The following is an 11247-nucleotide window of genomic DNA, read 5'->3' as shown; positions in this document are numbered from 1 at the left end:
TACTCACCAATATTATCAATTTATCATATACAGAAATTAAGGGGGCATTATAAGTGGACTTCTATCCAATAATTAGTTAGGTTAGAAAGGAAAGTCTAATGCAATTTTATTTGGATAAAAGAATTGTGTTAAGAGTATGGTGTGAGTTGTATGTGATTAAATAGTTCAAAGAACAAGAACAAGTGGTATTGGATTCTCTTTTATTGTAACTGCAGAATTGAGAGAAAAATAGTGTCAAATACGGCTAAGGCCGACTTCATCCTTTAATTTATATTCATCTACATTATTTTTCGAGAGAATAGAGTTTTCTCTATTCCATATGAAAATTTATATCTTAACCAGATACTCCCATTTAAACATCACATTAGTAGAAAATAAGCTAGTCACTACATTCATATTCAAAACAAAATGTTTAAGAGAAATGCTAAATGTACTTAAGATCTTGATTTAATTTATGATATGAATATGAATAGCAGTAATGGATATTAGATTAGGACACATAAAACAATGTTTCGTATATTCAACCTCACAAAACTAAGCTCTATTGATTAAATTCATGAAATTTGATCATCGGGTGGATTACAAGAGTACAAGACCATCAAATGAAATCTATACACAATAAATCCAAGTTTGGTATAAAAATAGAATTATTCTATGAAGCCGTACATAATTCAATCATATTTATTTCAAGGGGGAGGCTTTTGTATCACCGAAACCTCTAGGTTGATAAACTTAAGCACATCCGGAACGATGTTTACCGATATAAAATCATTGATTTGTTCTCTCTAATGATCTGGATCGAATGTAGTAGGAACTTAAAATAATTAAACAACATGGGAGTTAGTGGTACTCCATTTAGAATGAATTAGTATAGTTGTTTCTTTAGTCGAATAAAACAGAGAGAGAGAGATGAAAATTTGAAAATGTCAATATTCTGTTTCACTATATAAAGGGTTTAGAAATCCCATTCATATCATCAAACTCTCTTCACCATCTTCCTCTTCCTTCCCTGTTCATCCAGGGAGTACTCAAGTTGTTGTCCAACATGGCTCGGCTCTGGCCTTGCCTGGCTTATACTTTGGCTATCCTCTTGATAGCCAAAGTTGCCATGGCTGATGTTTCCCTTGATTCTGTTACCTCTGTTACAACCCCAGATTTGAAAACCCCACTATTAGATGGATACTCCTCCCCACCACCACCAGCCTACCAGGAAAAGTCACCAACTCCAGCAGCTGAGACTACATATGACTCCAAGTCCCCACCACCACCATATGTTTACACATCCCCACCACCACCATCACCTTCACCACCACCACCATATGTCTACAAATCACCACCACCTCCATCTCCAGCAGTTGAACCTAAGTACGAGTACAAATCACCACCACCTCCATCACCTTCACCTCCACCACCATATGTTTACGCATCTCCACCACCTCCACCGTACGTGTACAAATCTCCACCTCCTCCGTCCCCTGCAGTTGAACCTAAGTACGAATACAAATCACCACCACCACCTTATGTTTATAGTTCTCCCCCACCACCACCGTATGTATACAAATCTCCACCACCACCATCTCCTGCAGTAACTCCCAAATATGAATATAAGTCACCCCCACCACCCTACGTTTACAGCTCTCCACCACCACCGTACGTTTACAGTTCTCCTCCACCACCACCTTACGTTTACAAATCCCCACCACCTCCTTCTCCGATTGTAGCTCCTAAATATGATTACAATTCACCACCACCACCATATGTCTACAGTTCTCCCCCACCCCCACCATATGTTTACAAATCTCCACCACCTCCATCACCTGCAGTTGAACCGAAATACGAATACAAATCACCACCACCACCATATGTTTACAAATCTCCACCACCACCACCTTATGTTTATAGTTCTCCCCCACCACCACCGTATGTATACAAATCTCCACCACCTCCATCCCCTGCAGTAACTCCCAAATACGAATACAAGTCACCCCCTCCACCTTACGTGTACAGCTCTCCACCTCCACCACCGTACGTTTACAGTTCTCCTCCACCACCACCGTATGTTTACAAATCCCCACCACCTCCATCCCCTGCAGTGACTCCTAAATACGAATACAAGTCACCACCGCCACCTTATGTTTACAGTTCTCCCCCACCTCCACCATACGTTTACAAATCTCCACCACCTCCATCCCCAGCAGTGACTCCTAAATATGAATACAAATCACCACCACCACCATACGTTTACAGTTCTCCACCGCCACCACCTTATGTTTACAGTTCTCCCCCACCGCCACCTTATGTATACAAATCTCCACCACCGCCATCTCCCGCAGTAACTCCTAAATACGAATACAAGTCACCCCCACCACCCTATGTTTACAGCTCTCCACCACCACCACCTTACGTTTACAGTTCTCCACCACCACCCCCATATGTTTACAAATCCCCACCACCCCCATCCCCTGCAGTGACACCTAAATACGAATACAAGTCACCACCACCACCATACGTCTACAGTTCTCCACCACCTCCACCATACGTCTACAATTCTCCACCACCACCACCATACGTATACAAATCCCCACCACCTCCATCTCCAGCAGTGGCTCCTAAATATGAATACAAGTCACCACCACCTCCATACGTTTATGCTTCTCCACCACCCCCACCATATGTTTATAGTTCTCCGCCACCCCCACCATACATTTACAAGTCTCCACCACCACCTTCACCATCACCATATTATTATAAATCTCCACCACCTCCATCACCAGTTGTAACTCCAAAGTATGTTTATAATTCACCGCCACCTCCGACATACTATTACAAATCACCACCACCTCCTGCATATCACTACACATCCCCACCACCACCGACGTACCACTACACATCTCCGGCCCCACCAACATGCCATTGTACATGCCCATCTCCTCCGCCAGTCGTTACTCCAAAATATGTATACAAGTCTCCACCACCACCACCATACGTTTACAAGTCTCCACCACCACCACCACCATACGTTTACAAATCTCCTCCACCTCCATCTCCTGCAGTAACTCCTAAATATGAATACAAGTCACCTCCACCACCATATGTTTACAGTTCCCCACCACCACCACCATATGTTTACAGTTCTCCACCACCACCACCATATGTTTACAAATCTCCACCACCTCCATCTCCTGCTGTAACTCCAAAGTACGAATACAAGTCACCGCCACCACCCTACGTTTACAGCTCTCCTCCACCACCACCGTACGTTTACAAATCCCCACCACCTCCATCTCCTGCAGTGACTCCTAAATACGAGTACAAATCACCACCACCACCGTATGTTTACAGTTCTCCACCACCCCCACCATACATTTACAAATCTCCACCACCTCCATCTCCTGTAGTGACTCCTAAATACGAATACAAGTCACCACCACCACCATACGTTTACAGTTCTCCACCACCTCCACCATACGTTTACAGTTCTCCACCACCCCCACCATACGTTTACAAATCCCCACCACCTCCTTCTCCGATTGTAGCTCCTAAATATGCTTACAATTCACCACCACCACCATATGTTTACAGTTCTCCACCACCGCCCCCGTATGTTTACAAGTCTCCACCACCACCATCCCCTGCAGTAACTTCAAAATACGAGTACAAGTCACCACCGCCACCATACGTGTACAGTTCTCCACCACCACCACCTTACGTTTACAAATCCCCACCACCTCCATCCCCTGCAGTAACTCCAAAATATGAATACAAGTCACCACCACCACCATACGTTTATAGTTCACCTCCACCACCACCATATGTCTACAAATCGCCACCACCTCCATCCCCGGTAGTAACTCCTAAATACGTCTACAAATCTCCACCACCACCCTCACCTGCTCTACCGTACTATTAATCCTGCCCCCCAACTTTATCTATTGTTACTGGTAACTATGTCTGTATGTCTTCGTCATCACCACCACCAAAGTTTTATTATTGATCGTTATATCCACCTTTTCTAGCTTGTAATCTCAATCCTTGTGTTTTATGATCTATTTTGAATTCCCTGCGATTTATATCAGCAGGTTATATTGTGTATTTTGTTTATCATTTTAATTATTCCATATTGAATCAAATAAATATGTTTCGAGAAATATTTTCACTGATATGACTCATACTGTAATTCGCTTTCATCAAATTATTTTGTTGTAAGTTATATATTTCTTTACTTCAAAAAAATGATTTGATTTCTACTCCGGAAAATATTCTCATTTCTCCAAAGCGCTGCCTTTTTTTAATTGCTTTCTACATCGCCGGCTTTTTTTAAATTGCTTTCAACAGGTGAAAGAAGATGAAGAGGTTTGGAGAGATTAAGAGAGAGAAAAGAAGTCATTTTGTGTTTTAAATGTACGATTTTAGTATTCAAGGAAGGGTTTTGGTAATTGAAAGGACAATGGAAAGTACTGTTGCTTTAGTTTTGGGCGGGATTTGGAGAGGCAGTAAATTTTGAAAAATTCTATTCATCCCTCTTTTTTGGTCCCTCTCCAACCCTCCGCTGATGTGGCTACATATCACTTGAGTGTCGAGCAATTGGAGAGAAAATGGTGAGAAAATATACTCTAGTGATATGTCGTCACATCAGCGGAGGGCTGGTGGAGGGACCAAAATAGAGAGATGAATAGAATTTTTGAAAGAAAGACTAAAAATCTATTTTTTTATAAGGTAGGACCCTAAATCCTTTTAAGACTTTAATTTGGCCAAAATCTCGTGACCCCGTAGTAAATGGTAATGACTACACGTAATTAACATTATAAAAGCTAAAAACAGTTGTCAATTATTTCCTTATGGCTAAAAAGAATTAATAGTGTAAACAGTTGTTAACAAGTCATAGCTTGTAGGGAGATTTTATAGGGCCCCTCATTTTTGTTAAAAGGCCTCCCCTCAGTGATAATTTAGCAAGTAAAATGGTTCATGGGGAGGCCTTTTAACAAAATTGGGGAGGCCTTATAAAACTTCCCTAGCTTGTATCATTTTATTTTCAATTTTGTTACCGTTACTCAAGAGCTACAAGAAAATAGTAGTAACAGTTACCTCACAAAAGAAAAATCAAAACTTACAAAATAATGTTACATGAAAAATAAAATCAAAATTTACGTTCGTATCCTAAGTTAGCTAAATTTCTATCCATCTGATCTATTATAGATGATAGGCATAAAACATAAGAAATTGCATAATTTTTCACCTAGTGGGACATAAAATAGAATAAAAGAAATTCAAAAATAATACAAGGAAACATGCCTCCAAAGCTCCGAGCCGCTACAATTATCTCTGCCACTAGTAGTAAACGATTAAACGAAATATTTTGTGAAATTAAAAAAGAATTAAGTATAAATAGAAATATTTTTTATGTTATGATAATATAATGTTATAACAGAAATTCAGCCAGAATTGATGGACCTCAATTCAATAATTGGTTAGGTCAGAATAAAAAGTCTACTGCAATTTTATTTGATAAACATAAGCTTAGTTGTTGTTGGAAAATTGTAGGGAGTACATTCCCATCATCCAACCTAAATTACTTGATATAAAAACACACCTCCACATGATGTCTTAATCTCTAAAAAACATTGACTAATTGGTCTCTATAATGTTCTGAATTTAACTTATTAACCTAAAATGAAGAACATGGGTGTTAGTGGGACTCCATTTTTATTCCTTCTTTCAATTAATACAAATTGGGAACATTGTCTTAGTTTATTTAATCAAACAAAAGGAATAGAGGAAGAGAGAAGGTCAATGTGTTTCACTATATAAAGGGTTTAGAAATCCCATTCATATCATCAAACTCTCTTCACCATCTTCCTCTTCCTTCCCTGTTCATCCAGGGAGTACTCAAGTTGTTGTCCAACATGGCTCGGCTCTGGCCTTGCCTGGCTTATACTTTGGCTATCCTCTTGATAGCCAAAGTTGCCATGGCTGATGTTTCCCTTGATTCTGTTACCACCCCAGATTTGAAAACCCCACTACTAGATGGATATTCCTCCCCACCACCACCAGCCTACCAGGAAAAGTCACCAACTCCAGCAGCTGAGATTACATACGACTTCAAGTCCCCACCACCACCATATGTTTACACATCTCCACCACCACCATCACCTTCACCACCACCACCATATGTCTACAAATCACCACCGCCTCCATCTCCAGCAGTTGAACCCAAGTACGAATACAAATCACCACCACCTCCATCACCTTCACCTCCACCACCATATGTTTACGCATCTCCACCACCTCCGTCACCTTCACCACCACCACCATATGTCTACAAATCACCACCACCTCCATCTCCTGCAGTTGAACCTAAGTACGAATACAAATCTCCACCACCTCCATCACCTTCACCTCCACCACCATATGTTTACGCATCTCCACCGCCTCCATCACCTTCACCACCACCACCATATGTCTACAAATCACCACCACCTCCATCTCCTGCAGTTGAACCTAAGTACGAATACAAATCACCACCACCTCCATCATATTCACCTCCACCACCATATGTTTACGCATCTCCACCACCTCCGTCACCTTCACCACCACCACCATATGTCTACAAATCACCACCACCTCCATCTCCTGTCGTTGAACCTAAGTATGAATACAAATCTCCACCACCTCCATCACCTTCACCTCCTCCACCATATGTTTACGCATCTCCACCACCTCCACCATACGTCTACAAATCTCCACCGCCTCCATCACCAGCAGTTGAACCCAAGTACGAATACAAATCACCACCGCCACCATATGTTTACAGTTCTCCACCACCATCACCTTATCTTTACAGTTCTCCCCCACCACCACCGTATGTTTACAAATCTCCACCACCTCCATCCCCCGTAGTAACTCCTAAATACGAGTACAAATCACCCCCACCACCATACATTTACAGCTCTCCACCACCCCCACCATATATGTACAAATCTCCACCACCGCCATCCCCTGCAGTCACGCCAAAATACGAATATAAGTCACCACCACCACCATACATGTACAGTTCTCCTCCACCACCACCTTATGTTTATAGTTCTCCCCCACCACCACCATACATTTACAAATCTCCACCACCTCCATCCCCCGTAGTTACTCCTAAATACGAATACAAGTCACCCCCACCACCCTACGTTTACAGTTCTCCACCACCACCCCCGTACGTTTACAACTCTCCACCACCACCGTCGTATGTTTACAAATCCCCACCACCTCCATCCCCTGCAGTGACTCCTAAATACGAATACAAGTCACCACCACCACCATATGTTTACAGTTCTCCACCACCCCCACCATATGTTTACAAATCTCCACCACCCCCACCCTATGTTTATAGTTCTCCACCACCACCGCCGTACATTTACAAGTCTCCACCACCTCCATCTCCTGCAGTGACTCCTAAATATGAATACAAGTCACCCCCACCACCATACGTCTACAGTTCTCCACCACCACCACCATACATATACAGTTCTCCACCACCACCGGCATACGTTTACAAATCCCCACCACCTCCATCTCCTACCGTGACTCCTAAATACGAATACAAGTCACCACCGCCACCATATGTTTATGCTTCTCCACCCCCACCACCTTACGTTTATAGTTCTCCACCACCTCCATCACCAGTGGTAACTCCTAAATATGTTTACAAGTCTCCACCACCACCTTCACCATCACCATATTATTACAAATCTCCACCACCTCCATCACCAGTGGTGACTCCAAAGTATGTGTACAACTCACCACCACCTCCAACATACAATTACAAATCACCACCACCTCATGCGTACCACTACACTTCCCCACCACCACCAACGTATCACTACACATCCCCACCACCTCCAACATGTCATTGTACATGTCCATCTCCTTCGCCAGTTGTTACTCCAAAATACATTTACAAATCTCCACCACCACCACCTTACGTTTACAAATCTCCACCACCTCCATCACCTGCAGTAACTCCAAAATACAAATACAAGTCACCGCCACCACCATACGTTTATAGCTCCCCTCCACCACCACCATACGTTTACAGCTCCCCTCCACCACCACCATATGTATACAAATCCCCACCACCTCCATCTCCTGCAGTAACTCCAAAATATGAATACAAGTCACCACCACCACCATATGTTTACAGCTCCCCTCCACCACCACCATACATTTACAAATCCCCACCACCTCCATCTCCTACAGCGACACCTAAATACGAGTACAAATCACCACCACCACCATACGTTTACAGTTCTCCACCACCCCCACCATATGTTTACAAATCCCCACCACCTCCATCTCCTGCAGTGACTCCTAAATATGAGTACAAGTCACCACCACCACCATACGTTTACAGTTCTCCACCACCTCCACCATATGTTTACAAATCCCCACCACCTCCATCTCCTGTAGTGACTCCTAAATATGAGTACAAGTCACCACCGCCGCCTTACATTTACAGTTCTCCACCCCCACCACCGTACGTTTATAGCTCTCCACCGCCACCACCATATGTTTACAAATCCCCACCACCTCCATCTCCTGTAGTGGCTCCTAAATACGAGTACAAGTCACCACCACCTTACGTTTACAGCTCTCCACCGCCACCACCGTACGTTTACAGCTCTCCACCACCACCACCATATGTTTACAAATCTCCACCACCTCCATCTCCTGTAGTAACTCCAAAATACGTATATAAGTCGCCACCACCACCGTATGTTTACAATTCTCCACCACCACCGCCATATCATTACACATCACCTCCCCCTCCATCACCCGTAGTAGCCCCTAAATACGTCTACAAGTCTCCACCACCACCCTCACCTTCACCTCCACCACCATATTACTATAAATCTCCACCACCACCTTCACCTATAGTTGCTGATAAGTATGTCTACAACTCTCCACCACCACCAGCATACTATTAATCATTATCACCTCCTTCTTATTAAAGGCTTGTAACTTTTATTTATATGCTTGTTCCTCATTGATTTCTAAAACGATTCGCAACGTAAGGTTATCGTTTGTCCCTTATAAGTTGTATGAATCGATTTTCAATTTGAATAAATGGGTTCGCGTAAAGTTGTTTAGAAATGTGATACCCTCGAACTATATTCTCTTAGGCAAATATGTGTTCCACAACAAATTTGATTGTGAGTTGTAAACCTTGTAATTCAAATTAATAAATATTTTCAAAACGAGTTATGCTTCATTTATTTCTTCACGTTGTTGCAACTTTATTGTAAGATATTTTATCTTTCTCAACATAAAATTTTTATGTTTTCGTATTTAAAATTTGTTTGACCCTGGAAGTTCTAATATAGTCTCCCACTTGAAATGGCACAAAATTGGATGACAAAAAATTGGGTGTGATGGCATATATGTAGGTGATTTGAAAGGGCACCGTTCTGAAGTTGAAGAGGAGTCTTTGGGGTATAAAGAAAAATCTTCGGAAAATAAAGACTTTATTAATCAAAATTAAATTACAGGGCATATTTATTTTTGGCCCACAATTACATTTGTTTGTAATATTAGCCCTTAATTTTCATCTTCATCTACACCTCACCTTTATCCACGAATTTCGACCACAACCACCACCATAATTTTCGAGACCTCCACCTGTACCGTTTTTTTATTCTCTTTTTCCTCCTCCTCCTCCTCCTCCTCCTCCTCCCCTCCCTCCCTCTTCTTTCTTCCCCTTTATCTTTCTCGTCCTTTCCCTCTCCTTCTCTCCCTAAAAACCTAATAGATCTCAGATCTATTCGAGTTTATCTTCAACTCACTTGGTTTAAGAAGATGACGTATGCAAGGGCTTTCCTCTTCGTCTGGTTCTCATTCTTATAGTCATGTATCAATTCGATAAAAAAAAAATGTCTTAGATTTTCAATGGCATTCAACACTCAGTTTAAAGAAACATTCTAACTACCCAGAAAGTAATTAACTAGAATACTCAAACTCTCAAAGAACAAGAAAGTAATAAGAAAGCAATAAAAACGTAAGAAATTAAAGAATTCAGAATAATTAAAGAACGACATAAGAACTTATTGTTCAGGAAAATCCATAAGCATCTTAAATATTATATTATTTTGTATGTCTTTAATAAAGGGGTTAATTCTGTTTTGGCTCCTAATTTGTGATCAATTCACTATTTTGGTCCCTATAGTGTCTCACAGTTCGATTTGATCTCCAAGAGCCAAAAAAGTTTCAATTTTTTCTATAACAACCTTTGGGGGCCAAACTGGAATTAATTTCAAAAAATATTGAAAACATAAACGCCACCTCATCTCTTCCTCTCTCTTCCACTTCATCACCTCTCTCCTCCACTTCATCTATCTCGCCACCTCATTGTCTTTACTGGTGAAAGACGTCGGCCTGCCATTTTTCTAGCGACTTTCAACTTAATGAAAATAAAATAAAATTTATTTCTTCTTCGCCCTCTCTCTTTCTCTCTTACTCCAGGGTTTGGGGAAATCTCAAATCGAATTCATTGAAGCTTCTCTGGTTTGGGTTTCCCAAACCCTAGAGTAGAGAGAGAAAAAAAAGGAAGAAGAACGAGGAAGAATGGGAAACTTAAAAAAAGTCAAAGTCTGAAGGTTTCCAGAGAAGATTGTGAGGTGGAGATAAGGAGAAAGAGAAATAAGAAAAAGGAAAAAGAAGAGAGAGGAGGAATGGAAAGGGAAAATGAGAGGAAGAAGAAAAAGTCTGAAGGTTGCTGAAAAAATGGTCGGTCGGCGACCTTCTCCTACGAAGTCAATGAGGTGGCAAGACAGATGAAGTGGACGAGAGAGGTGGTGAAATGGAAGAGGGGGAGGGGGAACCATTTTGACCTCCAAGGGGTAGTTTCGGAAAAATTTGAAATTTTTTTGGCTCTTGAGGGTCAAATCGAACTGTCGGATACTTATGTAGGTCAAAACGTTGAGTTGGTCACGAATTGGGGCCAAAACGGAATTAACCCTTAATAAAGTGTATAGTTTTCTTCCGTTAGATTCTTCTTGACGTCTCGTCTCTCTATTTCTTGTTTTTCTTTCTTTAAGATTGTTGTATTCAGGAAATTCTACCCAGCAGCAAGTATTATTCAAAGGGGTATTCGATAGATTGTTGTTATATGTCTCTCTCAAGTTATACTCAAGAAATTCTCCCCAACCATACACTTTTCAATACATTAGTCTATGTTCGATCTATTTTCATGGACTGTCATGT

At 41.5% G+C, this 11247-nt stretch overlaps 2 protein-coding genes across 2 annotated transcripts; both read left to right on the top strand.

The window, feature by feature from the left end:
- Positions 1 to 976: 976 nt before the first annotated feature.
- LOC147558988 (uncharacterized) lies at positions 977 to 4148 on the top strand. Its single transcript, XM_086660752.1, has one exon. It carries the CDS (start codon positions 1046 to 1048, stop codon positions 3908 to 3910), a length of 2865 nt encoding a protein of 954 aa, XP_086516878.1. The 5' UTR covers positions 977 to 1045; the 3' UTR covers positions 3911 to 4148.
- A 1612-nt stretch (positions 4149 to 5760) lies between these two features.
- Positions 5761 to 9259, top strand: LOC147558987 (uncharacterized). The gene has a single exon (XM_086660751.1). The coding sequence runs from the start codon at positions 5904 to 5906 to the stop codon at positions 8973 to 8975; it is 3072 nt and encodes a 1023-aa protein (XP_086516877.1). The 5' UTR covers positions 5761 to 5903; the 3' UTR covers positions 8976 to 9259.
- The last annotated feature ends 1988 nt before the right edge of the window (positions 9260 to 11247 follow it).

Source organism: Eschscholzia californica, unplaced genomic scaffold, assembly GCF_041429995.1.
Source record: "Eschscholzia californica isolate CP2 unplaced genomic scaffold, dmEscCali1.0.p SCAF_2, whole genome shotgun sequence".
Classification (NCBI taxonomy): domain Eukaryota; kingdom Viridiplantae; phylum Streptophyta; class Magnoliopsida; order Ranunculales; family Papaveraceae; genus Eschscholzia; species Eschscholzia californica.
Note: the sequence above shows the minus strand (reverse complement) of the source record. Positions and strands in the feature narration are given on the sequence as shown.

What these genes read in the sequence shown, in the direction of transcription:
- LOC147558988 (XM_086660752.1), top strand. Translation starts at nt 1,046, where the DNA reads ATGGCTCGGCTCTGGCCTTGCCTGGCTTATACTTTGGCTATCCTCTTG.
- LOC147558987 (XM_086660751.1), top strand. Translation starts at nt 5,904, where the DNA reads ATGGCTCGGCTCTGGCCTTGCCTGGCTTATACTTTGGCTATCCTCTTG.